This window comes from Rhipicephalus sanguineus, chromosome 3 (assembly GCF_013339695.2).
Source record: "Rhipicephalus sanguineus isolate Rsan-2018 chromosome 3, BIME_Rsan_1.4, whole genome shotgun sequence".
NCBI lineage: Eukaryota > Metazoa > Arthropoda > Arachnida > Ixodida > Ixodidae > Rhipicephalus > Rhipicephalus sanguineus.
This window is the reverse complement of record NC_051178.1, coordinates 190795803-190821804: the sequence shown is the minus strand read 5'-3', so window position 1 is coordinate 190821804 and position 26002 is coordinate 190795803. Positions and strand designations below refer to the sequence as shown.

Below are 26002 nucleotides of genomic sequence, written 5' to 3'. Positions count from 1 at the left end.
TAGGGCGCCCTCAAAATGTCAAGACGTCCTCGTCCCCAAATGGAAATCCTGAGTGTACACACACCGTTAGAGGTCACGCACACATTTCGATACCAGTCCATCAATTGCATACCAAACGTGAAGCGTCTCGAACGTTACGACAGCATAACGGACCTTGTGGCGATAGCCAATGCGCGCTAGAATCAGGGACGCGTTCGGATTGATTTTCAGGGCTACAGCGAAAAAAGGATATACAATCGCCAACAGCGAGTAACGCGACACCGCGGCCTTCAGTCGGCGCGGATCTACTTTATACGAGCGAAGGACTCGCGAAATTGAATCCCAACTTCTCTAATCCACTGCGAACGCACGCAAGGGGGCCCTGCGTTTGAATGAACATCGGCGGCGTTGCGCTAAATCTACGGTCGAACGGTACTGAAAGACCCGTTTTTTCGGCCAGATATCCCAGTGCCGGAAGACAAGACGCTTCCGGGCGTTACTTGTTGAGGACCGGTACTAGACGCTATCCGGGCAACGTTTTAAAGTCTTCCTGGAAGACAACGGGAGACGCGTGAGCGATCGTACGAGAATGGGCGGCAGCCGCCACAGTCACGCCGACACGCCCAAGCGACAGCTGCGTGCGCGATCCGCAAACACGAGCTCAAGCCGGTCTTTGGCACCGCTTATCGGCACGAGCCAGTCTTGCTCATCGATAATCACGAAATGAATGAGTCAGGAAACGCCTACTGAAATGACGCCCCAAGCTGCAACGCGCGCAAAACAACTTCCGTGAAACCAGAGTCAAACGGATGCACCCCGTTACAATGGTACGGCAAGGTGGAACGAGCCGCCCGCAGAGAACATTGCCCCACGCAACCGGCAAAAACGTGGGTTCGCACCTACGACAAATAACGACCCGATTATTCGACTACTGCGCGTCCGCGCAGTGCTCCGCACGCGTTCCCGGTCAATCAAGCGATGCCCCGATCGAAGCTGCTCGAGCATAAACGTCGGGCAAAAAATGAAACAAGCGCAATACATCGCGGAACACAGGAGTTCGGGCGATACCGAACAAATCCGCCGATTCAGAGTCAAAGATTAGGCCTTACCTTTCGAGCGTATAGCGTATAACGAGAAGTACTAGAGCCACCAGGAATCCGTAGTACAGGTCATCAAACTGGGCGTATTTTACTTTCTCCGTGTTCTTAATGTCCGCCCATGTGAAGTTCGGAGGCAACCAAACATCTTCATTCCAAAACCACTTCCCAAACCGCTGCACAACACCCCCCGCCATTTCCGACTCTCGAGTGAAGAGCTGCGCTTATTCACGCACCGCGCGAGACGCCGCGGGATTTGCGAGCGAAGAGAACGTGAACCGGCGAGACTTCCGCTAGAGATCGCCACTTCCTTTTCGTCCGCCGATCTCCGTGAGGAGGACCGCGTATAATCCGTAGGTGAATTTTCAATCTTCGTTAATCCGAAATTTGGCGCTGCTTTCCCGTGCAAAACCACTGAAATAACTGGTACCATTCAATAAAGAAGTACTTTTGTGCACAATTGCTTTTCATCGGGCTGTGGAGTTGGAGTACAACTAGAGTTTTGGTGCCGGAGCATGCATGAGAATGAACCTGCAGCTACCTATCAAATGCTCCGTTTTCGTGCTTGTTAGCAGTTGTGCGGGGTTGCGCTTGTCCGCGTTGTCGAAATTCACTTGAGAAGCTTCCATTGGCTTCGTGAAATTGCCATTCACTAAACCCGTTTACTTTTGATTGCAGAAAATGGGGAAGATTATGCGACCAAACAAGGTGGTGCTGATCCTCAGCGGCAAGTACGCCGGCAGGAAAGCTGTCATTGTTAAGGTAAGCTTGCAAATGTGTATTCTGAAATGACTGCCAGCACTCGAAGTACTTTAGTAGTGGGTGATACGTGACAGCGCGATTACACATTGTAGCCTACTGACATTAGAGAGGTTTCATGCGTGCTTGAAAGTGAAGTTTGGTCAAGGCGTTTAACGTGGCATTTCTAAGCGCAACAGAACAATAGGTGAAAAGCTTCGCCTTCGGTGCTCGTGTTTATTCGACAGCCAAGCATAATACCGTGCATTGATGCATTGACTGCTTGTGCATGGGACCCTAAATGATCACTGCACGAGATTTGCTTGTTAGTCGCGGGTAGTGTCGTGAAATCCGTAACGTACGGGTCCCTGTTTGCAGAACAACGATGACGGTACGCCAGACAAGCAGTACGGCCATGCCCTGGTGGCAGGCATCGACCGCTATCCACGAAAGGTGACACGGAGAATGGGCAAGAAGAAGCTGACCAAGTACAGCAAAATCAAGCCTTTCCTGAAGGTGTACAACTACAACCACCTGATGCCCACCCGGTGAGTAAAGGACATGTTTGCTGCTGCCCCATTGGCTTGAGCAGACACTTAACAGAATGTAAACGAGCATTGTTTTGCAGCAGTCGCCGCAACGTGCAACAGCAAAATGCATAGACACATGTACAGAGTGGTACACTGTTAAAGGGACACTAAGGCAAATATTAAGTCGACGTTGATTGTTGACATAGCGGTCCAGAAACCTCGCAGTGCTACCTTTGTGCCAAGGAAGTGCTTATTTTGAAATAAAATCACGTTTTAGTGGTCTGCATCATGCTAGCGCACTTTAAATTACCCGCCTGAAATCACTTTCATACGTCACTGCTGCCGTGCCCAACGTTGCCCGCCTTTACTGCGCGGCCGCCGACACTAGTAGCAGCAGAGCGAAAGTAGCGGGACCCGCAGCAGCAACAACGGCCATTGAAGCTTGCCGCAATCGCCGCAATGGATGTGGACGGAGAACTTGACAACGAGACATTGGCTTGCGACGCTGGGCTCCAATTCAGCGACTTGAGCCCCGATGAATGCGGTATGCTGCTGAGGGCTCGTAGTGTCGGCGTCGTTGCACGTGGAATTTTGTCGAACTTTCTGTCAGAGCGACTTTCACGAGCGCGCAAAACACATGCGGCAGTACGCGATCCCGATACTGCCAGTGAGACGCGACCGCGTGAGCGAAGCAGGGCGCCGGGCGAAGCGCAGTTCAGCGAAAACGGAACCTTTGAACCACGCGTGCCGTTCCCCATGACAACGCCAAAGAGGTTCTTTTTTCCATGAATCATACAGAAACGAACTAGCAGCATTTTATTATGTCTCTTGATGCACGGAAGGGTCTTTTTTTTATTGTAGCTAGTTAGATTATGAGTGATTTATTGTAGCCAGACTCGTACGTCATTGGGATCACTTCGAAAATGTCCCACTCGTGGCGCTGATCATGTGATACATTTAGCTTAATTTCTCTAAGTAGGGCACTGCTGTTGATAATATTGCCGTTTTAGAAGTTGTCATACATTGAGCTCTGACATAAATTGTTATTTGCCTTTAGTGTCCCTTTAAAGGGAACATCGGAGATCATTGCAGCTGGTGTTAGTGCTGCCATGTGCTCCGATGTTTCCTTTGATGGTGGACTGCTGCGTACTTTGTGTTGGCAGTGATGCTACCGCTGCGCCAATTGCGCCAGACTGCGCCAAAGTGCCCTGGCTGCTACAACCTGCTACATTTCCTCAAAATTTGGCGATTCTGCGCCAAGCCTGCGCCAAAGGGGTGTACTCCGACTTTCAGAAATGAAACTAACTACAGTCAACTGCCGATTTTTCGGACTCGGACCGCGAAATCGTCCGAAAAATCAAATTCATGCTTTTTTATTTAGCTGAAGCGGTCAAATCGCCCCAGCCACGTCCGAAATAGCTTTAATGCCTCCCAGTACAATCATCGGGCATTTTGGTGCGCGCCCAGGCTCTCGCAAATACATTCGGTACCTGCCGCGAACCCCGCTTAACTACGTACGTGCCAACCGCCACTTTTGCATCTTGTGATGAGCGCCGCCGATAACAGCAAAGCGCGGAATAGATTACGGCTATCTCGCATGAAGCGTTTGTAAACGATGACGCGGAACACAGAAACTATGGCGGAAGAGCGGACGACTCGTCCGGCTTTCTCCGATGCGTGTGCGCATGTAAACGATGTGCACACACATCGCCGAATCGCCGCCGATACGCAGCATTTGCTGCCGTGTCAAGCCGATCGTTTCTAGTTGTGTGCAGCACATCGCCAACTAAGCCGACGGACGCCGTCACTTTACTGTTGCTGAATCGTACGCACGCATTTATCATGAAAGGGTTCGTGATGCGCACTTAGTTCCTGACCGCACACGGGCGCTGCAATGACGAGCTGGTTTCGTCCGCGAAGGCAACGCGTCTATGCGGCGCACTTAGCGGTCTCGTACAAAGACGCAGCAGGAATGGCGGCGCGGCGCATTTGGGTTCTCGCCTATTAAATGCGTGCAGTACGCATGCAACTGCGCTAGGCCACGTGCACTACCGAGCAGTTAACTGAAGATACTTATCGTAAGGGTTGTCAGCGATTAAGCCGTACTGGCGCGTGTGCCAGTTGCCGCCATCACGCCTCAGTGCATTTCCGCTGCTTATCCGTAACATCGCCGCACGGCGCCGCGATAGCGGCCCCTTTGAATTTCTGGTCTGCTTCACCCCATAACGCTTCGGCATTGCGGCAAAGCTGACTTTCGAACTCTGCTACTGTCTCAAACAGATCGACTCGCGAAAGCGCTGGTTCGAACCTACGAGATAATAGACGCGGCAGAGGTGGGGGCGTCAAATAATGCCTTTCGGACCTGCAATTTGGGCAGAAAGTCCGAAAAATCGGACGCGGAATAGCTTCAGCGTCCCAAATTTCGGACATTCTAATACATTGAAGTCTATGGGGCTGGTGACGGTGCCGCGAAAGCGTCCGAATTTTCGAGCATGTCCGAAAAATCGGCAGTTGACTGTACATGAGGTTCCCCCATTGAGTGCGACATCGCGCTGTAAAAGTGTACAGGATGCAATACGAGCCAAGTCAAACCATACTCGGCTTTGTCGGTTGGCCCTGTACTGTTGCGGTAGCTGGCGGTCGTGCATGCTGCTTCAGTCCAATGAGTTGCTAGGTGCGTGAACGTTAACTGGAGTTCATGCGCGGCATCCCCCACGGCAATGCTGATGTAGAAAGAGGCTTCAGCGAAAATCGCTAGTTACTGCAGGCCAGGGCTCAGCTGACACTAGATAGCATCAATGGCATTCGCCATGTTGTGTCCTATGGTAAGCGTTTTGGCTCTGACCCCAGTAGTTACACTATTACACCTGAGATTCTCAGGGTGGTGAGAAATTCAAAGAGGTACTCTGAACGCCTTGCCTTGGAGAAAGAACAGTCGGCTAAGCGGCCACGTGAGGAGCCTGAAGCAGGCCCAAGCAGCGAAGGTCAAGATCTTCAAAAGGAAGTGGAGACTGCTAAGAAGATGCTCACAAATGCTGAACTTCTGATTGCCCATGGTCTTAAAACAAAGGACTTTGCCGAAGTTGAAAGTGGAAATTCTCTTTTAGCTTCAGGGAAATCTCGACTTGAGATGGCCATTCAAAAAATGGCTGAAAATAAAAAAGAAGCCTGCCCGCAAGTGACCTTTCTGCGCACTTCTGACCATTTTTTAAAAGTTGCTATTCTAATCTTTTTTGTGCTTGTGACAGTTTTCATTTGGTCTTTTTTTACACTAGTTTATTGGAGCACCGAAAGAGAAGTTTTTTGGTAGTCATTTTGCATTTGTTTTTTTAATATGTGCGTGAATGGTACCCCTGAATTGGTATACCAGTGTACTGAGTGTTTTACGTCGATGCTTTTGTAGTTGATCATTTGCCATGCTGCTATGCGGGAGTCAACTTATTTTGTGAAAAGCCTATTTATTTGTTGTTGAGTCTGATGCTATTTATCACTGCGGAAAAATTTGCTGTGATATTTAATGTGCTGTTTCTGTGATGTTTGGTGTACAAGTATGTAGAAATTCTTATTATATTCATTTTGTCTTCAGTCATTTTTTTATTAATGCTATGTTTCTATATCGTGTGCAGTGAGCTGTTTCTGTGATATTTATGTACAAGCTCATCTGTGATAACTGATATGTTTCCTAGTCACTTGTAAAAAGGTGCTGTGACTCAGTGTTTGTTTATCGTCACTTTTTTTGTTTACTAATTGCAGTTAGGTTAGATGAAAAGGTTAATATTCATAATTCGGGGTTCTTTTAATTTTTTTATTGCACTTGAAATTCGTGCAGAATATTGCTTTTTTATTGGCTGTCTGTTATGAATACAGTGCGTGTCTTTGAAATTACTTCATTACCACCTGCTCCAAAAGCTAGTTTTGCTGCTCCAAAACGCAATTTTGCCTGCTCCAAAAGCTGCTCCAAAGTGGTCTAAGCCAGTAGCATCACTGGTTGGGTACTTGTTGCATAATCCCAGGTGGTCCAAAGTAATATAGAGCCCTCCACTAGTGTCTCTCTTAATCTGCGTGTTGCTTTGAGACATTAAAACTCCACAAAACAGAGAGGCACCAATAAGCTGAACATCAAACGAAAACAGGACCAATGCCTGTCTTTTTTGGCCTACCAACTAGCCCCACAGGAAGTACTGCTAACATAAAACTGAACACAATGTAAAAATTTTTGTGCTGTGGCTCAGACATGCACAGTAATGCTTTTTGCTGCTTAAAGGTGCCTTGCGAAACAAATTAAGAATGTAATTTTCTTTGCTTGTTTTGGTACTGTGAAATATCACAATATTGTAGCACAGCTCAGAACACAAAACAATGAAGTATTCACAATTTTATTTGAATTGGGAGACCACCATCTGCTTTGACTACAACGACACTCAGTGATAATTTTTTTGCATCAGTCATGCGACAGTGACACCTGTGGCTGTGCATTTGACTTCGTGCGCCACGTTGCATGTAACATTCGTTTGGTCCAAGCTGGCCACACCATTGTTCGGTAAATATAAAAACATTTTTATACGTTAACGCATGCTAAAGGATTTGTGTTTTTAAATATCTTACTTAAAAAACTGCAGCACAACACTATATCTACTAGACAGTGACCACCATGAGGCAAGACTTCCAGTATGTCTCTATAAGAGGCACATGGTGATTGGAAGGAGCCAGTGACGTCACTGGGAAAGTGAAATGCAAAAAAGGAACGTTTTCTCTCGTCTGCTTGAGTTTTGAACATTGAAGACTAATAATTCCAGTTCTCGTGCAGCAAGTAATTAGTTTTTGTGTTCATCTCCGTATTCAACACTACACACACTCAAAATCTGCAGGATGCTGTTGTAGAAATATCGCAGGGCAGGGCGCCCCTTTACAAACAACTGGTGAGAATTTACTGATGGCCTGTGTCTTGTTGTATAAGGTAGACAGGTTTGCAGTGTAAAATGACTGCGTAACGTTGTGGAGTCTGAAAGAAGCCTCGCTTGTATAACACACTGACACATTCACGTCATTGGGCAACCAACACGAATATGTGCACATTTATTAAATGGTGTGGTCATTCAGGTATATGGCATCATTTGTAGAAAGAAGAAAGAGTTCTAGCTGACTTGGAGAATTAATTGTGTGGGGTCTGATGTGATAAAACGCCGCCGACCGTGGAACACACGGACACAGTTCACGCGGTCGTGCAACAGACGTGGAGGTTTATTAAACACTTCTTTAATATATGGCGAGCTCGCCGGCCAAATTAGTAAACAAGTTGGTAACACACTAAATTTATACACAATATAATACATACAATACACCATAACATAAGACATACAATAAGACAAGATAATACAATTCAAATGCGGCGGCGCAGATGCACGACTCACCACGAGGGCCCGAGGGAAGCGAGCCGTGGTACCGTCCCCCCCCGGACCCACCGTGGCCGACGTCCATCCGCGCGCGCCGCCACACCCCAAAAGGGACTCTTGCCGTTTCTATGCGCCGGCGATGCCGGCACCACCGCGCTATACTCTGGTTACAGCCAGCACATCCCTGACCTTGGTCGTACGTCTCTGCTTACGCGCAAAGCACGTACGTTCCAAACACAGCGGCCACGCCTAAGCCACGGCAGTCGCCTTTACAGGGTGATATAGCACCCCCACATCCCCCAACCTTAAACACATATCCCGGAAAAAAAAAACTTAAAAACAAACAGCTACACAAGCTGTACGAAAGAACAAGTGGCGTAAATGTCGCTACAGAATGTCCGTGCACTGTGACACAGCCGCTGGTCGACACCACTGCACTGGCTTGACCTCAGTCCCGGAACCGCCAAGGCAATGTGGCCATCGGCGCGAGAGAGCGTCGCTCGCGCCGACACGTCTTCTGGTTGCAGGCAGCACTCATGAGGGCGCCGATTTGAAGGCAGCTACGCAGGTCACGGGCATGTCGGCCAGCTGTGAAGACGATGTGCAGCAGACAACCAGCGGCGGGTTACAACTCCCACTGCGTACATTCAAAACACTCGAAAAAACGGCGCAGTCCGGCTGGCAACGACGTCGGCGGTGACTGAGACGGCAAATGCAAGTGAACGGTTGCCTTTTTTCAGTTTAATCGTGCCACGCAAGCTAAAATGAGGGAAGCGGAGTGCAACACCTCAACGCCACGATCCAACTGGTTGTGTCCCACGTGCAACAGGCAGCTCCGCGGAGCCTTAGGCCTAACGACTCGCTCGACAACAACCAGCATCCAAAACAAGCACCCGCACAGGCGCAGAAGAGGCAGCCGCGAGGAGACATCAGCTCTGTGAGGTGGCCCTATGCGCTCGCAGCACACAGCAGCTTACCGAGCGATTGGCGCCCACCCGGTGTCACGATGCCCCGGCGTCGAGCCGCAATACCAGCAGCAACGACACCCGTGCCCCCTGGCTACCCGGATACACAAGCCGCGACTCCCAGAGTCAAAGAGACAGAAGAAAACTATTTACAGAAAACTCTTGACAACCTACGAGGCTTCCGTACTCACTCGCTTCGGGCTTGCCTACAATCCACGTGCTCTATGCCTCGCTCTCCCAGGACGCGGGCCATGTGACTCGTACCGACACTCAACGACCTTCTTAAAAATAAAAAATGAACCACTTGTAAACAGAAAAAAAACTTAGCGTGCCGACAAGTTCAAACACGCCACAGCAGCCGATCTCCTCGCTCTCAAGAAAGCACGCCACCGACACTAGAGATGAAAATCCCCCCTTATGCTTACTCTAACCCGGCTCACACAAATGCTGCCCCGAACCGCGAAAGCTGTCATCAGATGCCCCAAGGGCCCCACGTTGGGCAGCCAGTGTGGGGTCTGAGCGATATAACGCCGCCGCCCTCGGAATACACGGACACAGTTCACGCGGTCGTGCAACAAACGTGGAGGTTTATTAAACACTTCTTTAATATATGGCGAGCTCGCCGGCCGAATTAGTAAACAAGTTGGTAACACGCTAAACTTATACACAATATAAGACATCATCATCATCAGCCTGTCTACACAATACACAATATACGACAATATAAGACATACAATAAACTAAATATAAGACATACAATAAGATAAGGTAATACAATACAAATGCGGCGCCGCAGATGCACGACTCACCACGAGAGCCCGAGGGCCTCGTGGTGAGTCGCCGCGACACCCCAAAAGGGACTCTTGCCGTTTCTATGCGCCGGCCTAAGTTCTCCGCGGCGGCGATGCCGGCGCCACCACGCTAAACTCTGGTTACATCCAGCGCATCCGACCTTGGTCGATCGTCTCCGCTTACGCGCAAAGCACGTGCATTCCAAACACAGCGGCCGCGCCCAAGCTACGGCAGTCGCCTTTACAGGGTGATATAGCACCCCCACAATTGTAAATTCTAGGCTGCATTCTGCGCTATATAATGTTTAGCTTGCGTGTGCTCAGGAGCCTTGACTACCAATCGACAGCGTTTTCTGACCATGCTGAAAAAATGTTGCAGGCTCTTTTAATAGACTACTGACACGAAAACTTTCAGTTGTAGATTTTTTTTTTTTTCACGTCAAATAAAAGGCCAAGCCCTCAAGGGCCTAGAAAAGGTGTGTTCTAAGCGCGAGTGCACCCTGAAAAAGTAATTACAGTATGTTTTTAAAAGATTGTTCTGGTTCCTACTGCACCCTGACGTCACAATGAGGTATGAGTTTCTTGTCACGTGGTTGCACAATATATAGTGATGTTTCCATGGCCGCACCGTGGCTCCATTAGTGACACACAAGTGGCCATCTTGGAAGTTTTGGTACCCAACGTCATCACAACTAGCCAGACTGCTGCGCGATGTCACCAGAATTAGTACTGTAGCCTGACGTCACACTAGTGTCAATGTTGGTAGGTGTGCCACGTGAAAATTGACTTTAATATCAATATAAAATAGCCGCATTTGCTGAGCTTCACACTTGCTTAGAGCCGTCTCTGCATACAGGAGATTTGTATGGCAGAGCACTAAACTCTCCTTCGAAAAAAGGTGTCAGTACCGCTTTTAAAGTGCATGGTTGTCTGTGTAATGCAGCCATTCCTTTCACTCTATTCTGCTCATTTTAAACCTTGATTTGTAGCTGGCTGAACCAGCAGATAATGTGGTCGGAGCAATGCTAAGCTTAGATTATGTGTGAAAATGAATGGTGTCAGCGTGGAATCCTTACTTGATGCCGACCCATTTTGCAATTATTTTAGTGCTTCCCCTGTTCATTATCATTTCTGTTTTCCCTTCCCCTCCGCTCGAACTAATGATTCATTCAGGCTGGACAACTTAAGAATCGTGGAAACTGTTCCTGCTGTTTTCAGCTGCTCTACTTTCGTGGTTGAATATGTGTGTGCCTGTTTTGATCTACGTGTGGGAACTTACTGTATGACGCTACAACTACTTATCCGCTATGCTTACAGCATAACACCGAGTACGTGACAGCCATTCCCCAACTGTGTGCAGTAGTTCTGCTTATTTTTAGCTTGGAGTATTAGGTCCTGTGCATGCAGCAATATGTATGCATTTATCTGCGTTTATTTGGGTGCAGGATGCGAGCGGGCTTTGAAGCTGCCTGTGCGTTTTGGTGTGACTGGAAGTGAGTATGGCATAAAGGAAACACTGCTGCTATAGGGTATTGTCACAGTAAATCTAGTGTGCTGTGTCGGCCCACGCATCCGACTGCTCTTTGGCAAGGCACTAGCTATGGAGTTCAACAGTTACATCATAATCTTGCCTTGAACTTCACAGAATGGCAGGGTGGCAGCTCTAATTGGGAAATTCTTTGTCTAGGATGACAACGCCTTTTGGTCATCTTGGAAATTACGTTTAGGTTCTCATTACAAGGTTTTCAATTAGTCTACTGCAGTTTCCCGAGACAATTAGCCAGCTGCAAAGACATCCAAGATTGCACATTTTGCTGGACGTGCAAGCCTCGGCTCGAGCTTAAAGCATTTTAGGATTGCAGTTGGCATCACCTACATAAAAACTGTGCTTTCACAGAAGCTATGTTCTTTCCAAATTTTATATGCACTAGGTGTTATTGTATCCCATTGGGTTAATACTGCAGTGTTTTCAACTATGTCTCCTGTTGTGTGTGCAGGTACACCGTGGAAATCCCGTTCGACAAGTCTGTCGTCAACAAGGAGACTTGGAAGGACCCTGCCAAGAGGCGCAAGTCTCGACGTGAGGTGAAGGCCAAGTTTGAGGAGAGGTGAGGACTTGTACCGCCTGCTCAGTTTATGATTAGCTTTTTGTTACACACTAGAAAGAAATTGCCATCAAACTTGCTTCTTTTAATTTTACAACTGCTCATTTTCTCGTACTTTGCTTTTCCAGGTACAAGTCAAAGAAGAACCCATGGTTTTTCCAGAAGCTGCGCTTCTAAAAGACGTGTGCTATATTAAAAGCTGTACATTTCTCCCCTCTCTTTGTGTCATGGTGTGCATATTCTCATGTGGATAGATCCTTATGTACGAGGTGGCATAGTTTATTAACATTACATAGCTGCTTCAATACACACTGGAAAACCAAACATCAGCCAGGGTGTCACTTCTTCAGGGCAGCCATCTTTGTTTCCAGCAAAGCCAAGTTCTTCGTTATGGTCTCCATGTTCTCTGCAAAATTCTTCTGTGCCTGAAAGCGAAGTATCATACACACACAGTCAATTGAACTGAGTTGGCCCACATAAAAACCTTTAGCAAGCGGAGAAACCTGTTACGACTACTGTTGCAAAAACCGTGGAAAGTTGCCAAGTAGTTTGTACGCTGTGTTGAGCACCACAAGAGACCACTGGCAGGGACAACATACTATTAACACAAGATGCCATGCTGGTAAGCGAGCACTCCTGCCAATTTGACATTTTATTTTTTCAGAAACACATACAATAAACAGTAATATTCCAAACTGCATAATATTTGGGCACCCCTTGTAAGGATGAGCTGCTAGAGCTAAACTCCATTTGGCAAAGCAAATTTTTGAATGCATGAAGTGTCTTGTAGAGTGATCGTACAGGTTTTTGCAATAAGACTAAAGCTGACAAAGCATTTTTGTCAAGTCCCCCTGTTTCTTTAGTGTAATTTGGTACCAAAAGTAACAAACTTCTTAATTTTTATTATTCTACCTGCGACTTGCATCTGTAAGCACATGAAAATAGTCCTACAGTTTGGGAGCATGCTCGCAGGCACTTAAGTGGAATAATGTGCCAGTTTCTGACTGCACAGTATTAAAACAACACTGTCCAATATTCCACTGAATTTTGTACATATTGGCATAAGCGATCAAAATTTTGGCTCTCTCAACATAACTGCAGAAAAGGCATCTTCAATAAAAACGTGCAACCACTTCAGTACGTTGGTGTCAAACTTCTTAAGAGTGAAGGGACATCAGAGTGACAGCACAGCATCTTGCGGCACAACACCTTTTCAATGGTATAGCAGTAGTGCAAGACTTGTGGGCCGAAATCTCGCAAAAGCATTATAAAACTAAGATCGCTCGAAGACCTTCACTCAGGAACTTTGTAAGTGCATTTTCTGTGCCATGAAGACGCACTAAAACATTTCCAATACTTTAAGCTAACTTAAGTGCATTCAGCCAGTGCAGTTTCGTCATAATAGACTGAGTACAACTGCATTTGTACATGTGAAAGCCTGCCATGTAATGAAAACAAGTGACAAATAGCAAATAAACACCTTGCAGTAAGCACGTCTTTCCTGATGGATTTGTGGCTACTTTTGCCAACAGTGAAGGCGCTAGTTCAGAGTTGGTGAACTCACCTCTGCCAAATTCTTTTCATTGCCCTTGAGCGCTAGCGACAGGTGCTGTTGCACAAGGTCCAGTTGGGAGACTGCCTTGGAAAACTGCAGTGCTGCAATGTACCACACACACAAGCTGTAATCTGAGCAAAGCAATGCAGTGTACACATCTACGGCAGGGTTCTCGGAGGCTCTTGTGTTCCTGCTGAACATCCGCTTCTTTCATCTTTCAAGTTGATGAAATCTTGGGTAAATCTATTATTTCCGTACACTAGTACTATCTATACAGGCTTCTATAGGTCATGCACCTACACAGCACTGGGCCATAAGACTGCTCTATACAGAACAGCATCTTCTGCTGTTGATTTAAAGCTACCAGAAATGAACCAAAGATTGACGATGCCTCTAATAAGCACATTTGTGATACCCCAGTTAGACATAGTATTTTGCACCTTTTGCAGTATGTGTAAAGTGTGACAGTGACTACCTAGGCATGGGAGCTAATGGGACAAAACTGTAAATAATATTCAAAAACTTGATGCTGGTTTATGACAGACTTGTACGTAATCCATTACATTTTTTGGTGGTCTTGCAGTTGATCAATCACTTTTATTTTGCTCTGTAACGCGCAGTTGCTTTATTGACGATAAGATATAATGGGCTATGTAGATTTGTGCACTACAGTTTAGCAGGAACTATGGTAGAAGACCTGCGGTCGTGCCACGAGCAGACTCGTGGTTTGCACATGTTCAGACATGTAAATCCTACCAGGCACTCTGTTTTCTCAATGTTTTCTCAGTGTTCCACCATATGTGTTTGTGCTACGGGCCGACAGCAATGACTACCTTTGGCCTTTGCAGGAGCTTCTTCTCCAAGGAAGCAAAAGCACTTAAAACTGTAGTGCAGTGCAATTCCTCAAGGACCAATACGTGAGCATCATGCTTATGTAGACGCAGGAATGCAACCTTTATGCAATCTCTCTCTTTTACAACAGGGGTACTTATTTTTAATGCTGTTATGCTCGCGGCTACAAAGCTCATGGAATTCCAAAACAATAATATCTACAACTTGTGAGTGCATCATTACTGACCATGTTCGTGCACTCCTTGAAGGCAAACCAGCCGCTCCACTACCTGGTTGAGCGAGTTCCCCATGGCATCTGCTTTCTTCAGCAGCTCGTACAATTCATTCACCTGCACATCAGTGAACATTTGGAACAAAGTGCAACGTAAACAAAAGTGACACGCTTCCGCCACAAGAATGCACTATAAAACAATGCAAGAAAGTGGGACTCGGAACACAAAGCATAAGGTACAGTTTAACCTCTATACATATGTAACGAATTAATTAGTATAAGTGAAGTCTAAAATGTTCCAGAAAAATTCGCCAACTGAAAAAAAAAAATTTAATTCAGGGATTTTACGTGCTAGAACCACAATACAATTATCAGGTACATAAAAGTAGAGGGCTCCAGATTAATTTTAACCACCAGAGGTTACTTAATGTGAACCTAAATCAAAGTGCACAAATGTTTCTGTAATTTGACAAAAGTTGCAATACCTTGCCACTTTTGTCCAGCTCTTCCAGGGCAACCTTCTTGTCGGCACACTGCTGCATCTTCTGCTGGAGAAGCGACAGCCTCGCTTCCACCTGGTCCAGGTGCGACGATTCAAGCAGGTGTAGCCGTGAAGAAAGCAGCTGCGTAATGTCCTATACAAGGGGGAAAAAAAAAAGATAGTCAATCAGCTGAATGTTACAGTCTATGTGGAAACTGACAGTCTATACACTTCAGTGAGGGTGACCAGCACTACAATACCTTGCAGAAACAGAAAGAAAACAAAGTACACCAAGGAACGGAAACACAAGCAGCTGCTTGAACTTTGTGCGGTGATTTGGAAATGCCACACCTAACACGAGTCTAGTAGGATTGATGGGCAAGCAAGTCACACTCGACTTCTTGCAGCAGTACAGCACTATTAGTACATAGGAAGTGGCAAGTAAGTAACGATTTCGTATGCATGCCACTTACGGTGAGGCAGTTTCCACTTGTGTGACTCGTAAGCATTGACTGAAAAAAAAAATTGAAACAGTCACAACTGACTGTCAAGAGAAATGCCTAAAATGCTCATCACAAAACATGACCTCCAGCATGACTGCTGAAAGCTGCCATCTTAATCAACTTTCGGCACACTCTATCTAGTTATGAACTATTGTTCTACCAAAGGAAACACTAGCTAGCTAGAAGCGCTCCTCCTCTCTTTCTTTTCTTTTTTTTTTTTGCTGAACGAATTCACAGAGCCTTATTTCTCTACCTTTCCTAAACAACCAGGAAAGAAAACAGGACGAAAGGTGCACTGTAAACAGCTTGAAGGTTCATTTGATGCCCTCAGCAGCATTACACTCGCACCAAATGTCGCAGCCTGACAACATGCAGAGCCCTTCAATGATGGTACAGACACTATTTATAATGACATAAGCTCCTCAAGATGATTAAAAAAAAAAAAAAAAAGACTGCAACCTCACATTAGTGACTGCGCTAAGCAGTAACAAGCCTGAGCATGTTCACATGTGGCTGATCAATCTCCTGTTTCAAGCATTATCGATGCCACCTGACTCTACCAATATACAAAATGGCTGCACACAGCTACATACTTGACAAGTCCCTATCTCATTAGCCTCTGCCACATGATGTGACAGCACTAGTACTTCAGCTCGAACATAGCAATCATCGGCATGCTATTCTTGCAAAGTCTGGCTAATTAATTAATTTGTTTAAGCCTGAAGGGTAGACACGGTAAATGCAACAGTAGACTACAAGCAAGCAGTAAGCACTCAAATTACCAGCTTTTGAGTATCGGTTCCAACCAGGTTTTCCAGCTTCTTGATGCGTTCCTCCAAGCTGGCCACCTGAATGAAAAACAAAAACAAAAAACAAAAAAAAAAACACTCACCGTCAAACTCTTAAACAAAACACTACCTCCACGGGACACCACGACCATGAGTCTTCAGTAATTATTACATTAATGCTCAACAAAATGGGGTTTCCAGAAGAAAGCAATGGATCACATACAAAAAAAAAATTACAGCATATCCATGGGTGAATGATGAAGAGCTTGGGCGAAGCTCTTGAAGCAATCATGGTTACACCGTGAAATGTTCAGTGGTTTCGCCCAGCAGTAATCAAAGCGATACGCCGCTTTGATTACTGCACGCCATCTAGCGTGCAGGGTGCCGCTGCTTTTTTCTTCTTTTTTAAATCTTTTCTTCTTCTTCTTTTCTTTTTTTTGCACACATATTGCACACATCTCTATGGGACAGCGCCATCTAGTATACCGTCACCCAACTGCAGTTTGCATGCCGCTGATGATGATGATGAGTTGTGGCCGTAGCCTTTAGATCGGGTGGACGCATGATCGCGTCCTAGCCGGAGAAGAAAAAGAGAAAAAAAAGGAAAAAAGAAGGAAAGGCAGGAAAGATAAGACAGAACGGGGCGGAGATTGCAGTCATTGTCTCACTAATGTCCACCACATTCGTAGACGGGCCTTCGCAACCGATACTGCATTGTAGCGTCGGTCCTCAGATGACTCAAATCCCAGTGCCAGTGGGAGCATGGTGCCCTCTGTTGGTCGTGGCGTCAGTTGCGTACACTTGAGAATTATGTGTTCTGTCGTCTCCTTCTCGCTCCCGCAGACCCTGCAAAGTGCCATCTGTACGTCTGGATCGCCGTCAAAGTGTCGCCGGTACGACAGTGTGCGTAGCGCTCCCGCCCGAGCCTCAAAGAGCAGCGTACTGCCGACACTATTATCGTATAGTGGCTGCGCGGAGATTTCGCCCTTGTGCTCGCAGTACAGTGCCATCGTGGTCTTTCTCTGTGCATTCGCACTCCACTGGGCGTTTTCCGCTTGGTGTACCAAGGTCCGTATGGCAGTCTTGCGCTAGGTGGCCCCATCCTCAGTGCGTGCCAGGAAGCCGTATTTTCGGCGCAGGGTTTGCACACGGGCGCACCACTGTGTCCGGATGCCAACAATATTGATATATCGGAATAGCTTCCGGGCCCACCTGGTATCGTCCATGTTGCGGAGGTGCGCCTCATAGGCGATTTTGCTCTGTGCCTCACGGGCCTCAAACGCCGACCATCCCATGTCTCCCTGAATCGCCTCTACAGCAACTCGCCCGTGGCAGCCAAGCGCTAGCCTGTCTACAGCGCGCTGTCCACGTTCGAGCCACTCTCTTGTATTGGCGGAAAGGCACAGGATGGCATTCATCTCTAGAGTCACTAGAAAAATTTCAGAGTATCGCATCTGTTTTCCGCGCGCCGCCGCCGCCGCGATTGGCTTACTCGCATCACGTGACTTCTCGCTGCCATATCCCTTCCAAGCGCTTTGGGTGCAGGTGCGTTGAATGCAGAGCGCGGCCGGACATTTAGCAGTACCACGGTCCCTAGAAGTACTTTGTCGCTTTTTTAAACGCATCATGAAGATGCCAGAGAGTAGCTCACCAGTAACAGAACGTTGCTGGTGAGCTACTCCGGGAATTTCGTATATTTTTGCATTCCATGTGGGAAACATTAATGTCAAAGAGCATCGTTGTATGTGGCTGCATAGTTGGCCGCGGAATGAATTCGCCCCCCACGAAGAACACTCCTTTCTGCAGTGAACTACACAAACGTTGCTGGAGAAGCTCTCATGCAACAGGATACTTCACCTTTTCGGTTCGCTATGTTCAGCGATATTGGAAACTACATAATACATACCTTTCTTTGCTTGGCTGTTTATATCTCAATCTGTTGAACAGATTGTGCATGCATTTCGACTTATAAGCGTGTCACGCACGAGAGCGAAATCGAAGACTCATTAAAATAATAACTGTTTACTGTATACCTTGAAGGCAATTGTCGCATGATCGTTTGCCACTGCGCAAAACTGTAGTGTGGAACTCTGTTGATAAACTTGGTATAAGGCAATGTTATTAGGCGCATTTTATTTTTTAAAAAAATGTTGCTAATGCTGCAATGCGCCGAGCGTACCCTTACAACACTGTTTAGTGAGTGAGAAATGGTCACAGCAAAAAAAAAAAAAAAAAAAAACCTGTTTATCTTCTCACGCATTGAGGGAATCGATTTCATGCGAGCCCAATATCTATATACATACTATGTTACAGTAGCATGCGCTTTAAAAATTTTCAGGATGTGCAACATAAAGCACTGCGCTGAGGAAGTTTTAACAAGAGTGCGCTGGCAACGCCAAAAAAAAGAACTTTGTCGGAACACAGTAAAATATTTGCAAATGCACTGCAACGTTGGGAATAGTAAGGAGACACAAAATAGAAAATGAAACAACTGAGTAGTGACATCAATAATTTTTGATGGCCTATTTTCTACGTATCTGTTAGGAAATGATAATGTATTCACAAAATAAGATGCACCTTACCTACCGCACGCTGATTCGCCCGTGCGTTCGGCTGCTGGCGTTCCGAACTGATCGAGACAAATACTTCACGCACAACTTCCAGTTACCGTACACACACCACTTCTATTACAGATAACACCCAGCTGAACAGCAAGCATGGTGCGCAAGTAAGGTATGCGTCAGCGATCAGTCGAAGGACGCAATGCTGAATGTTCTCGATGTTCGATAATGTTCTCGAATGCGCTATGAAGTGAACCTGAACACTGACTGCAAAGCTAGCGCAAACAGTCAACATTCACCACGTGTCGAAGTAAATGGCATCTCGCACGGTCATTACGCTAATGCAACTATGTCTACAGCTCCGAACCTTGCGAACACACCCGGCCGTGAAACGAAAAGAGACCGACGAAGCCACGAAGAAAGTTCGCGAGCACATGGCAACATTCGCCGCACGTTTTATTAGCTACACCGCTTACCGCGCCGTTGATTCATGACTGTCGATGACTCGAAATCACTTGTGATATCCTTTTGAAGAAACACACACACATATATTGCAGTTACGCCGAGCGTAACATGGCATCGAGGCGAAAAGATCGGTCACTTCTCAACACACGCTACCAACGCGCCGGACGGTCCGAAAGGGAAATGGCCGCCGCCGCCCAATGTTGCCCGCGTGCAGCCTACCTTTGCGGTATTCTGAAATTTTCCAGTGACTCTATTCATCTCTATGGGACAGCGCCATCTATTGAATGATACGGGAGACGCGACGGCGGGGGCACGCCGGATGGAGCGACGACCGACCAGGTGATGCTATAAGGAGCTTCGCCCCTAAAAAAAGAGCCAAGAAGACAGCAGAAACTCTGCATCTCAGCTCTGATGCTTGTGGTTGGCCAACTAAGGCTACTTGAAGCACCCAATGGACCACACGCGTGGCATCTCTTCCACGGCAGGAAGAATCTAATAGTTGCAGCGAAGCCACATTCCATCATTATCGGATATTCAGGAAAATCCAACATCTTATTCTTGAATACAGTCTCTTAAATCTCTTAAACAGAACTGCTGCTTAAATGGAACAACTGCCCCTCACATCATTGGTTGCTTACTTGAATTCTTTACTCCTCTTCCTCTCTCGGTAAACGGAACTCATGTTAAATGGAACACATTTTCCTGGTCCCTTCGGGTTGTGTTTAACGAGAGTGTACTGTAGTTTTATTTAAAGCAGAAGCATTCAATTTTAGAAGACGATGCATCACCAGGCACGATGACAGTGACAATTTCCGACTGGATTCAAGTTGTCCAGACAAGAAGCATTGGTAAGCTAACCTAAGGAAGGAAGTAGGTTAAGAATGTAAGTAGGCAGGTCAAGTACAGACTGGAAGTCACTAAACCATAATTTGAAGTTGTAAACGATAGGTGCGCAAGACCGGAAGTGGAAAATGGGAGTTGCGTCGCAGAAGTCAATGTGATATGTCAAGGGGGAAAGGGAGGTGTGACATAATTGACATGTTGTCTTTGTTCAATCTCAGTCCAATGATTGACTTCCCGCCACTTGTCTAGACTGACTTGTCTATCAATGCTTTTTTTTTACTATTATAATATTGAATAAAAAAGCAGCTTTTCAGAGTGCCATGGGAACGGTCCGTGCTGGCATGGCAGTTAAATGCATTTATCATGCCGAGTCTCTTTAGTGTTTGTTGAGAAATCCTATTCTCTCTGTTTTATGGTACTTTCTAAGTTTATCTTGCTATTTTTCAAGAAAATTTGGCTGTCCAGAAGAGACAAAGCTCTGCGCGTGAAAGGGCTAAGTGCACAGCTTTGCATGATGCCCACATATGCCTTTGCAGCAAGTACATGAAATGTGCCTTCACCTTGATTGTGGTCTGTACTGCGTCTTGAACGGGCTCCGTGGCTGGCTTCGCCTTGACCGGAGGAGTGGCCGGAGGGGGACCAGAGCGAAGTCGCTCCAGCTGACTCACCAAGGTACTGCACGCATCACCAGTTATGCAAATCGTGAAGCTCTGACATAGTACTTGCTGACTTGCACATTGTGTCGGAGCAACAGCTGGGCCCTCGCAATGCTTGAGAAGGGCACAATGCAATACCACAGGGCTTAGACTCCATTTTAGTCAGAATGAATTTATTAAAAATTGAGAACAACTGCACAAATTTGGCTCAAATATATCAAACATGCAGGCTCATCAAGCCTGTGATCTTATAAAGACAGCACTTGCAATGCCCCGAGTGCTATTGGCAAATTAGTACTAGAAAATGAAAAGATGTACCTGACAAAAACAACGAAGTGCAACACTGTTTGGTGTGCCTTTAAGTTTTCTGGCGGTCTTTCAGTCACATTCAGCGTGTTACAAGACGATTACACACCAAACATCCTAATACTATAGCGCTCCAGTTGCTCCTACCTTTTGCAAATTGATATCCACGTGACCCCAACTGTGGCATTAGAAAGTGCATTACGAGCCTTGCCTGTGCAAAGCAGCCTGAGGGTCAGACAGTGCTTGCAAGGTCGGTGCCCCAAGCACGCGCTCCAGGTCCAAGTCCAGCAGCATCTTCTGTATAAATTGCGCCTGCTGCAATAGGTAGGCTGGCTCTGCCAGGCCACCTTGGTCTCCTTCCTGCGCACTTTCCTGCGTAGACAATGCCCCACGAACTCTCACTACAAGTGAACCCAGTCAGGCTGCAGCAAATGATAGGTTCATTTAGGTACAATAAGAGCACGGCATTCAACATTCGTGAAAGCTTGGGGCAGCTCTAGGTTTTGTACTTTAACTGAAACAGCACAAGAATGAGATACTAGAAGGAACAAACATGCGATACACTATGCAATGTTTCATCTGATTATTGTTCTTGTCCTACTTTGAAAAAAGAAGAGTAAGTAGCATATTTATGATCACTATAAGGAACAGAGATAATTGTGGCGTTAAAGGTAAAACAGGAGGGCAGCCATGCCGTCGGTCTGTGTTCTTTATAATCACTAAGGGTTCTGCAACTGTCACTTTCAAACTGACAAATTGAAATATTTCCGTATTCCGCTGTTTCGACAGCCTTATAAAACAATCCAACAGTATGTACCCGACACGAAAAGCTCACCAGTGAAGAATGGTGCCATAGGCTTCCAAGGTGCGTTTTGTTAACGACACTCTGTCCAAATCATTCTGTGGGGCATGCGCAGCCACTACAGCTGCTAAAGTAGCAATGCAGCTTTTACTATAGTCGGGTACAACTTTAGAAGTCAGTGGCATTTCCAACTAGAGACGGATGAATACGAGACTTCACCAATGAGCACGCGCTTTAGACTGACGTTACGAGCCTCATGGTCGGATAATTCGCCATCGAAGAACATCATGGAGTACATTAGCGGGACTATTTCTTCAGTTGTGCAGGCAATTGGCAGTTGTGCTTTGGTCATCTGGGCAGGGCCTCTCCTGCCTTTGAAGTTGTACCAGGCTACAGTTTAGAACTTCCTTCACACACAACTCAGTTCACTTCAAGCCCTTTTGTTGTACCACGAGTTGCGCGTCATCCTAAATTATCTCATATAACATCAACATCCAGCTTAAGGTAGCACCAGAATATTTTTTTCTTTTCTTATTCACGACTGAAAACTTTGATGGCCGATGTTCTTGAGAACAGCAGTAGGGTCTGATGAAAATACAAATTACGTAACACTATAAAGCTTCTCGCAGAAGGCTCTTCTGTCCTCTGAGGTACTTATAGAATGCAATGCAAAGATTCTCACCTTGATGGATTGCACTTCGTTAAGCAGCTCACGAACTTCAAACTGGAGTCGTTGGTGCTTCTGCTGCAGGTTTTCAGGCTCCTTCTCTCCAGCCTGAATATTATTATTATTATTATTATTATTATTATTATCATATATCAAAACAGACATATGCAGAGGAGAAAGGGAGAGCTGGGAGAAAGCAAGCAGGCTGACAACTGTCTTCAAAAGGGCTACAGTGCCCGCCTACTATTTAGGAAGGAAAGAAAAGTCATAGAAGTTGAAAACTCTAAGCAGCCATAATTTTATCGATTCGTGCAAATTACAGCCGATTCAAGACACAGTGCCTCATGCAAAATGAACTTAAGACGATTTTAAAAGGTTTTTTAAAGACAGTCGTTATTACAGATGTTTGTATATAGTACCTGATCGCTTGCAAGTGGTCTCATTTCTAATTACCTAGGGCCTACTCTTTGGATGTGTTGGTTTGCCCCGCTGGAGGACTTATTATTGCCAAATTCCACTTCTAATCAAGCACGTTTGTGACACACTGCATGACAGGGTATTGTGCAAAGATATGGTGGGACTTCATGCTTTCATATGCTTTTTCATGCACATGCTTGCATGTGCACACATTTTATGAACTTATTCACTCCGAGCAAAGCAAAACAGCAAGAGGCTTCAGAATGTGACATTTTCCTCCCACAATAATTTAAGCATTCAATACTATACTACTATAATGCATTGCATGACAAGTTAGCATTTGATTCCTAGCTATCTGAAATCAAGCCCTGAAGGCTCTCCTGGCCCTCAGTGGTTTGGGAAACTTTTTCACGTTATCAACAGCCCGTTTTCGTAGTTTGAACGCAAAAGGCGCTGCTTAGTTTCACGGCAGTTATTGCGCCTTCAGAAACTTGAAAGGTGTACAGCTACAGAACAGATTAAGAATTTTAACATCTTGAGTGAGTTTTTGTAAATCTTAAAAAACACAGTCTCCTAGCAAGAACCTGTTAAAGAATTGACAAATGTCGAGAATAAGAGAAAATTTTAATGCCTGACGTATTATAAAAGCACATATCCGGCCACTTGTGAAATACGCCTGGATGCTTGCTTAAAACAATGAAAGAAGTGAACCTATTACATGACAGCATACCGACACTGAGGGCAAGCACTTGGTTGTCTACCTTATAACTCACTTTACTGAAACACACCACACATAGTATTCAAACTTGCAGCGCACGTCCAATCAGAAGTAATTCAAGATACATGCAACACAATTTAACATAAAACTTTTTCTTGCAGTTAATGGTTTTGTTTCGTTATCTTGATTTGATACATCAGTCAAATCGGTCGGTTTTAAGTCTGTTAATGTAATGATAATGTTATTACGCAAGAGTTTCATTGCCTCTCATGCTGAATAACGATTGGCCATACTTTGCTTTGTAAAAGAACATAGGAGAGATAATGCAGAAACAGACATAAAGAGGATACTCGAAGATTGAACATTCCATCTGTACGAAGATGCTATTAGGTAGCCCACCATCTACCTTGCCTTCGAGCAATGTATCATTTGGTCATCTTTCAACAGTTTATATGTGAAAATGTAAGGTTGTAAAGGGACCATACAGTTACCTCATCCTTCAGTCAGTTTCTTTTTGGTGAGGTGGTGATGTGTTTGGGTATAATCAGTACACTAGGGTCACCTCAGTAACACCACGGTTATTAATCACGATAGCACTGCCAGATGGTGCTAGTATACTGATGAAGAGCCAAACATAACACTGTGTGCAATCATGGACAATACAAGTAAAGGGTTTTACACATATCAAGTACCATTTCAAGCAACCCAACTCACCATTTCCCATTCACCGGAGGTGACATGGTAGCCCTTCTTTGGTTGCCTTGAGATGCCCTCTGTGAAATCTGTGAAAGTTGAATCCAATAATACTTCAACTTTCAGGAAATGGCTCTGAACTACTGCCATTTTTTTTTCTCAATTTGATCAAAGATGGACCACACATAACATACAACATATGAGCCTTTTCTGATTGCTAAAGGACATCAACAAAATAAAGATATTAGAAATGAACTGCAGCTCCTCGTGCGCAAATGGAGAAATACACAGAGAGTTGTGCACACGACACTTTTAGAAATTGACGGTCTAGAACGAAAATTATTAGAATCCAGTATTCCCAAAACCCTGAAACTTTTAGGACAAACCTTTATCTATAAAATTCATTCACTAATAGGCCTTAACGCCCCAAAGTCATGGTTCGGCTATGAAAGATGCTCTACTAGAAGGCTCTGTGTTCATATTGACCACATGCTTTACACACAACGACATGGTACAATGAACGAATGGATGGCACAATGCCATTCATTAATTCATTCATATGAATGAATGAATGAATGAATGAATGAATGAATGAATGAATGAATGAATGGATGAATGAATGAATGAATGAAGCACGTACCATTTGATGTGTTCTGTATTTCTTACATGCCACGACTACTGAAAGCCCTCCATAAGCTGCAACAAAATGGCTTCTTCCTTCCTTAACAAAGCTCCAAACTCAAATCATATTCCTACAGCAGCTGCCACCACAGATTAGGAGAGAGGACAGCCAAATGAACAAAATGCTCAGCACAACAGAAACTTTTTTTTTCACCCCTCCTCCATCACGTGGATTTCCGCAGAAATCAATTATGTTAAATTCCCAGAGTGGAGCAATCGGCGACAAGGTTTAAGTTCATCTACAGTACAATAACTCACCGACGGTCGACGAGTCTACCGTACAACCCTTGAACTTTTCATAGGCTTCTGTTACCGAAACCGCCAACGTGTTCACACTGTCGGACTGGTCCTACAGGGATAGAAATAGAACGGGTATAGGCGGGTACCAACGTCGAAACGAAACTCCACATCACTAACCTACAACGTAAACAACGTGTACTCCATTAAAAACGAGACAACCTATATAGTAGGAACAATCGTTACGGTACAGTTTCAACACAGCGACAAGCTCGATCTATCTGTGCAAGAGTAGTCGCAGACCGATGAAAGATCGCGGAGAATCGAGAGGCTCCGCCGAAAGTTTCACTCACCACGCCCACGTCCGAGATCACTTGATCAGACTCCGGCAGATCTTCCGTCTCGTATATGTCCGGCTGCTCGTACGCCTGGGAAGAAGCAAGACACGGTGATTAGCGCTTTAAGTTTCATACCACGCAGCACTTTCCTCCCTCAAGCATCAAAACAATCCGTCGTTTCCGAGCAACATCTGTCGCAGGTGCAAGCAAATACTGTTAATGGAAACTGTTAAAACAACGCAGCTTTAGTAAGTTCACTTACAATTCCGGGAAGATCGGCGTACTTCGGATTTGCCATTTCGGATGAGCCGGTCGAGGTTCGAGCTGAACGCAAAGAATGAATAACCTGTCACTTTAATTTACCCACAGCAACCACACAACTCCACAAGCACTGGCTCCGGATTGGCTAGCTTTGGATGCCGATTGATTAGAACGTGCAGTCGAGCGCAGTGTACAAACTACAGTGTACTAGTAGTACAAACTCACGCAAAAAATCTGGAACTCATAATGTTTATACAACGAAATATTTTGTGCGCAATATATAACACGCAATATGCTTAACTTAGAGGTTGTTGAGCGAAAGCGAAACTGAAGCGCAGGCTGTCTCCTCTTGGACGACTCGTGTGTTGT

The 26002-nt window shown here is 45.6% G+C and overlaps 3 protein-coding genes across 4 annotated transcripts in view; 1 reads left to right on the top strand and 2 right to left on the bottom strand.

Moving 5' to 3' along the window:
* The window catches only part of LOC119387907 (ceramide synthase 6), a 30342-nt gene extending 29029 nt beyond the window's left edge, over positions 1-1313 (bottom strand). The window contains exon 1 of the mRNA XM_037655473.2: positions 1089-1313. Within this exon, the coding sequence (XP_037511401.1) occupies positions 1089-1273 (185 nt within the window). The 5' untranslated portion in view covers positions 1274-1313. The remainder of the gene's footprint in view (positions 1-1088) is intronic.
* Positions 1298-11815, top strand: LOC119387908 (60S ribosomal protein L27). 2 transcript variants are annotated; one of them, XM_037655474.2, is made up of 5 exons: positions 1298-1429; positions 1755-1838; positions 2193-2362; positions 11491-11601; positions 11727-11815. In XM_037655474.2, the coding sequence occupies exons 2-5, from the start codon at positions 1758-1760 to the stop codon at positions 11773-11775; spliced, it is 411 nt and encodes a 136-aa protein (XP_037511402.1). In that variant the 5' UTR covers positions 1298-1429; positions 1755-1757; the 3' UTR covers positions 11776-11815. The 2 variants fall into 2 exon arrangements, with proteins under 2 accessions (XP_037511402.1, XP_037511403.1); XM_037655475.1 differs by lacking the exon at positions 1298-1429 and adding an exon at positions 1484-1502.
* A 114-nt stretch (positions 11816-11929) lies between these two features.
* Positions 11930-25787, bottom strand: LOC119387906 (dynactin subunit 2-A). Its single transcript, XM_037655472.2, has 13 exons — positions 25635-25787; positions 25388-25462; positions 25056-25146; positions 24138-24205; positions 22304-22396; positions 21031-21191; positions 20418-20532; positions 15983-16048; positions 15171-15209; positions 14702-14851; positions 14232-14334; positions 13163-13254; positions 11930-12023 (listed from the first exon to the last, which is right to left on the bottom strand). The coding sequence occupies exons 1-13, from the start codon at positions 25668-25670 to the stop codon at positions 11937-11939; spliced, it is 1176 nt and encodes a 391-aa protein (XP_037511400.1). The 5' UTR covers positions 25671-25787; the 3' UTR covers positions 11930-11936.
* Positions 25788-26002: the final 215 nt, after the last annotated feature.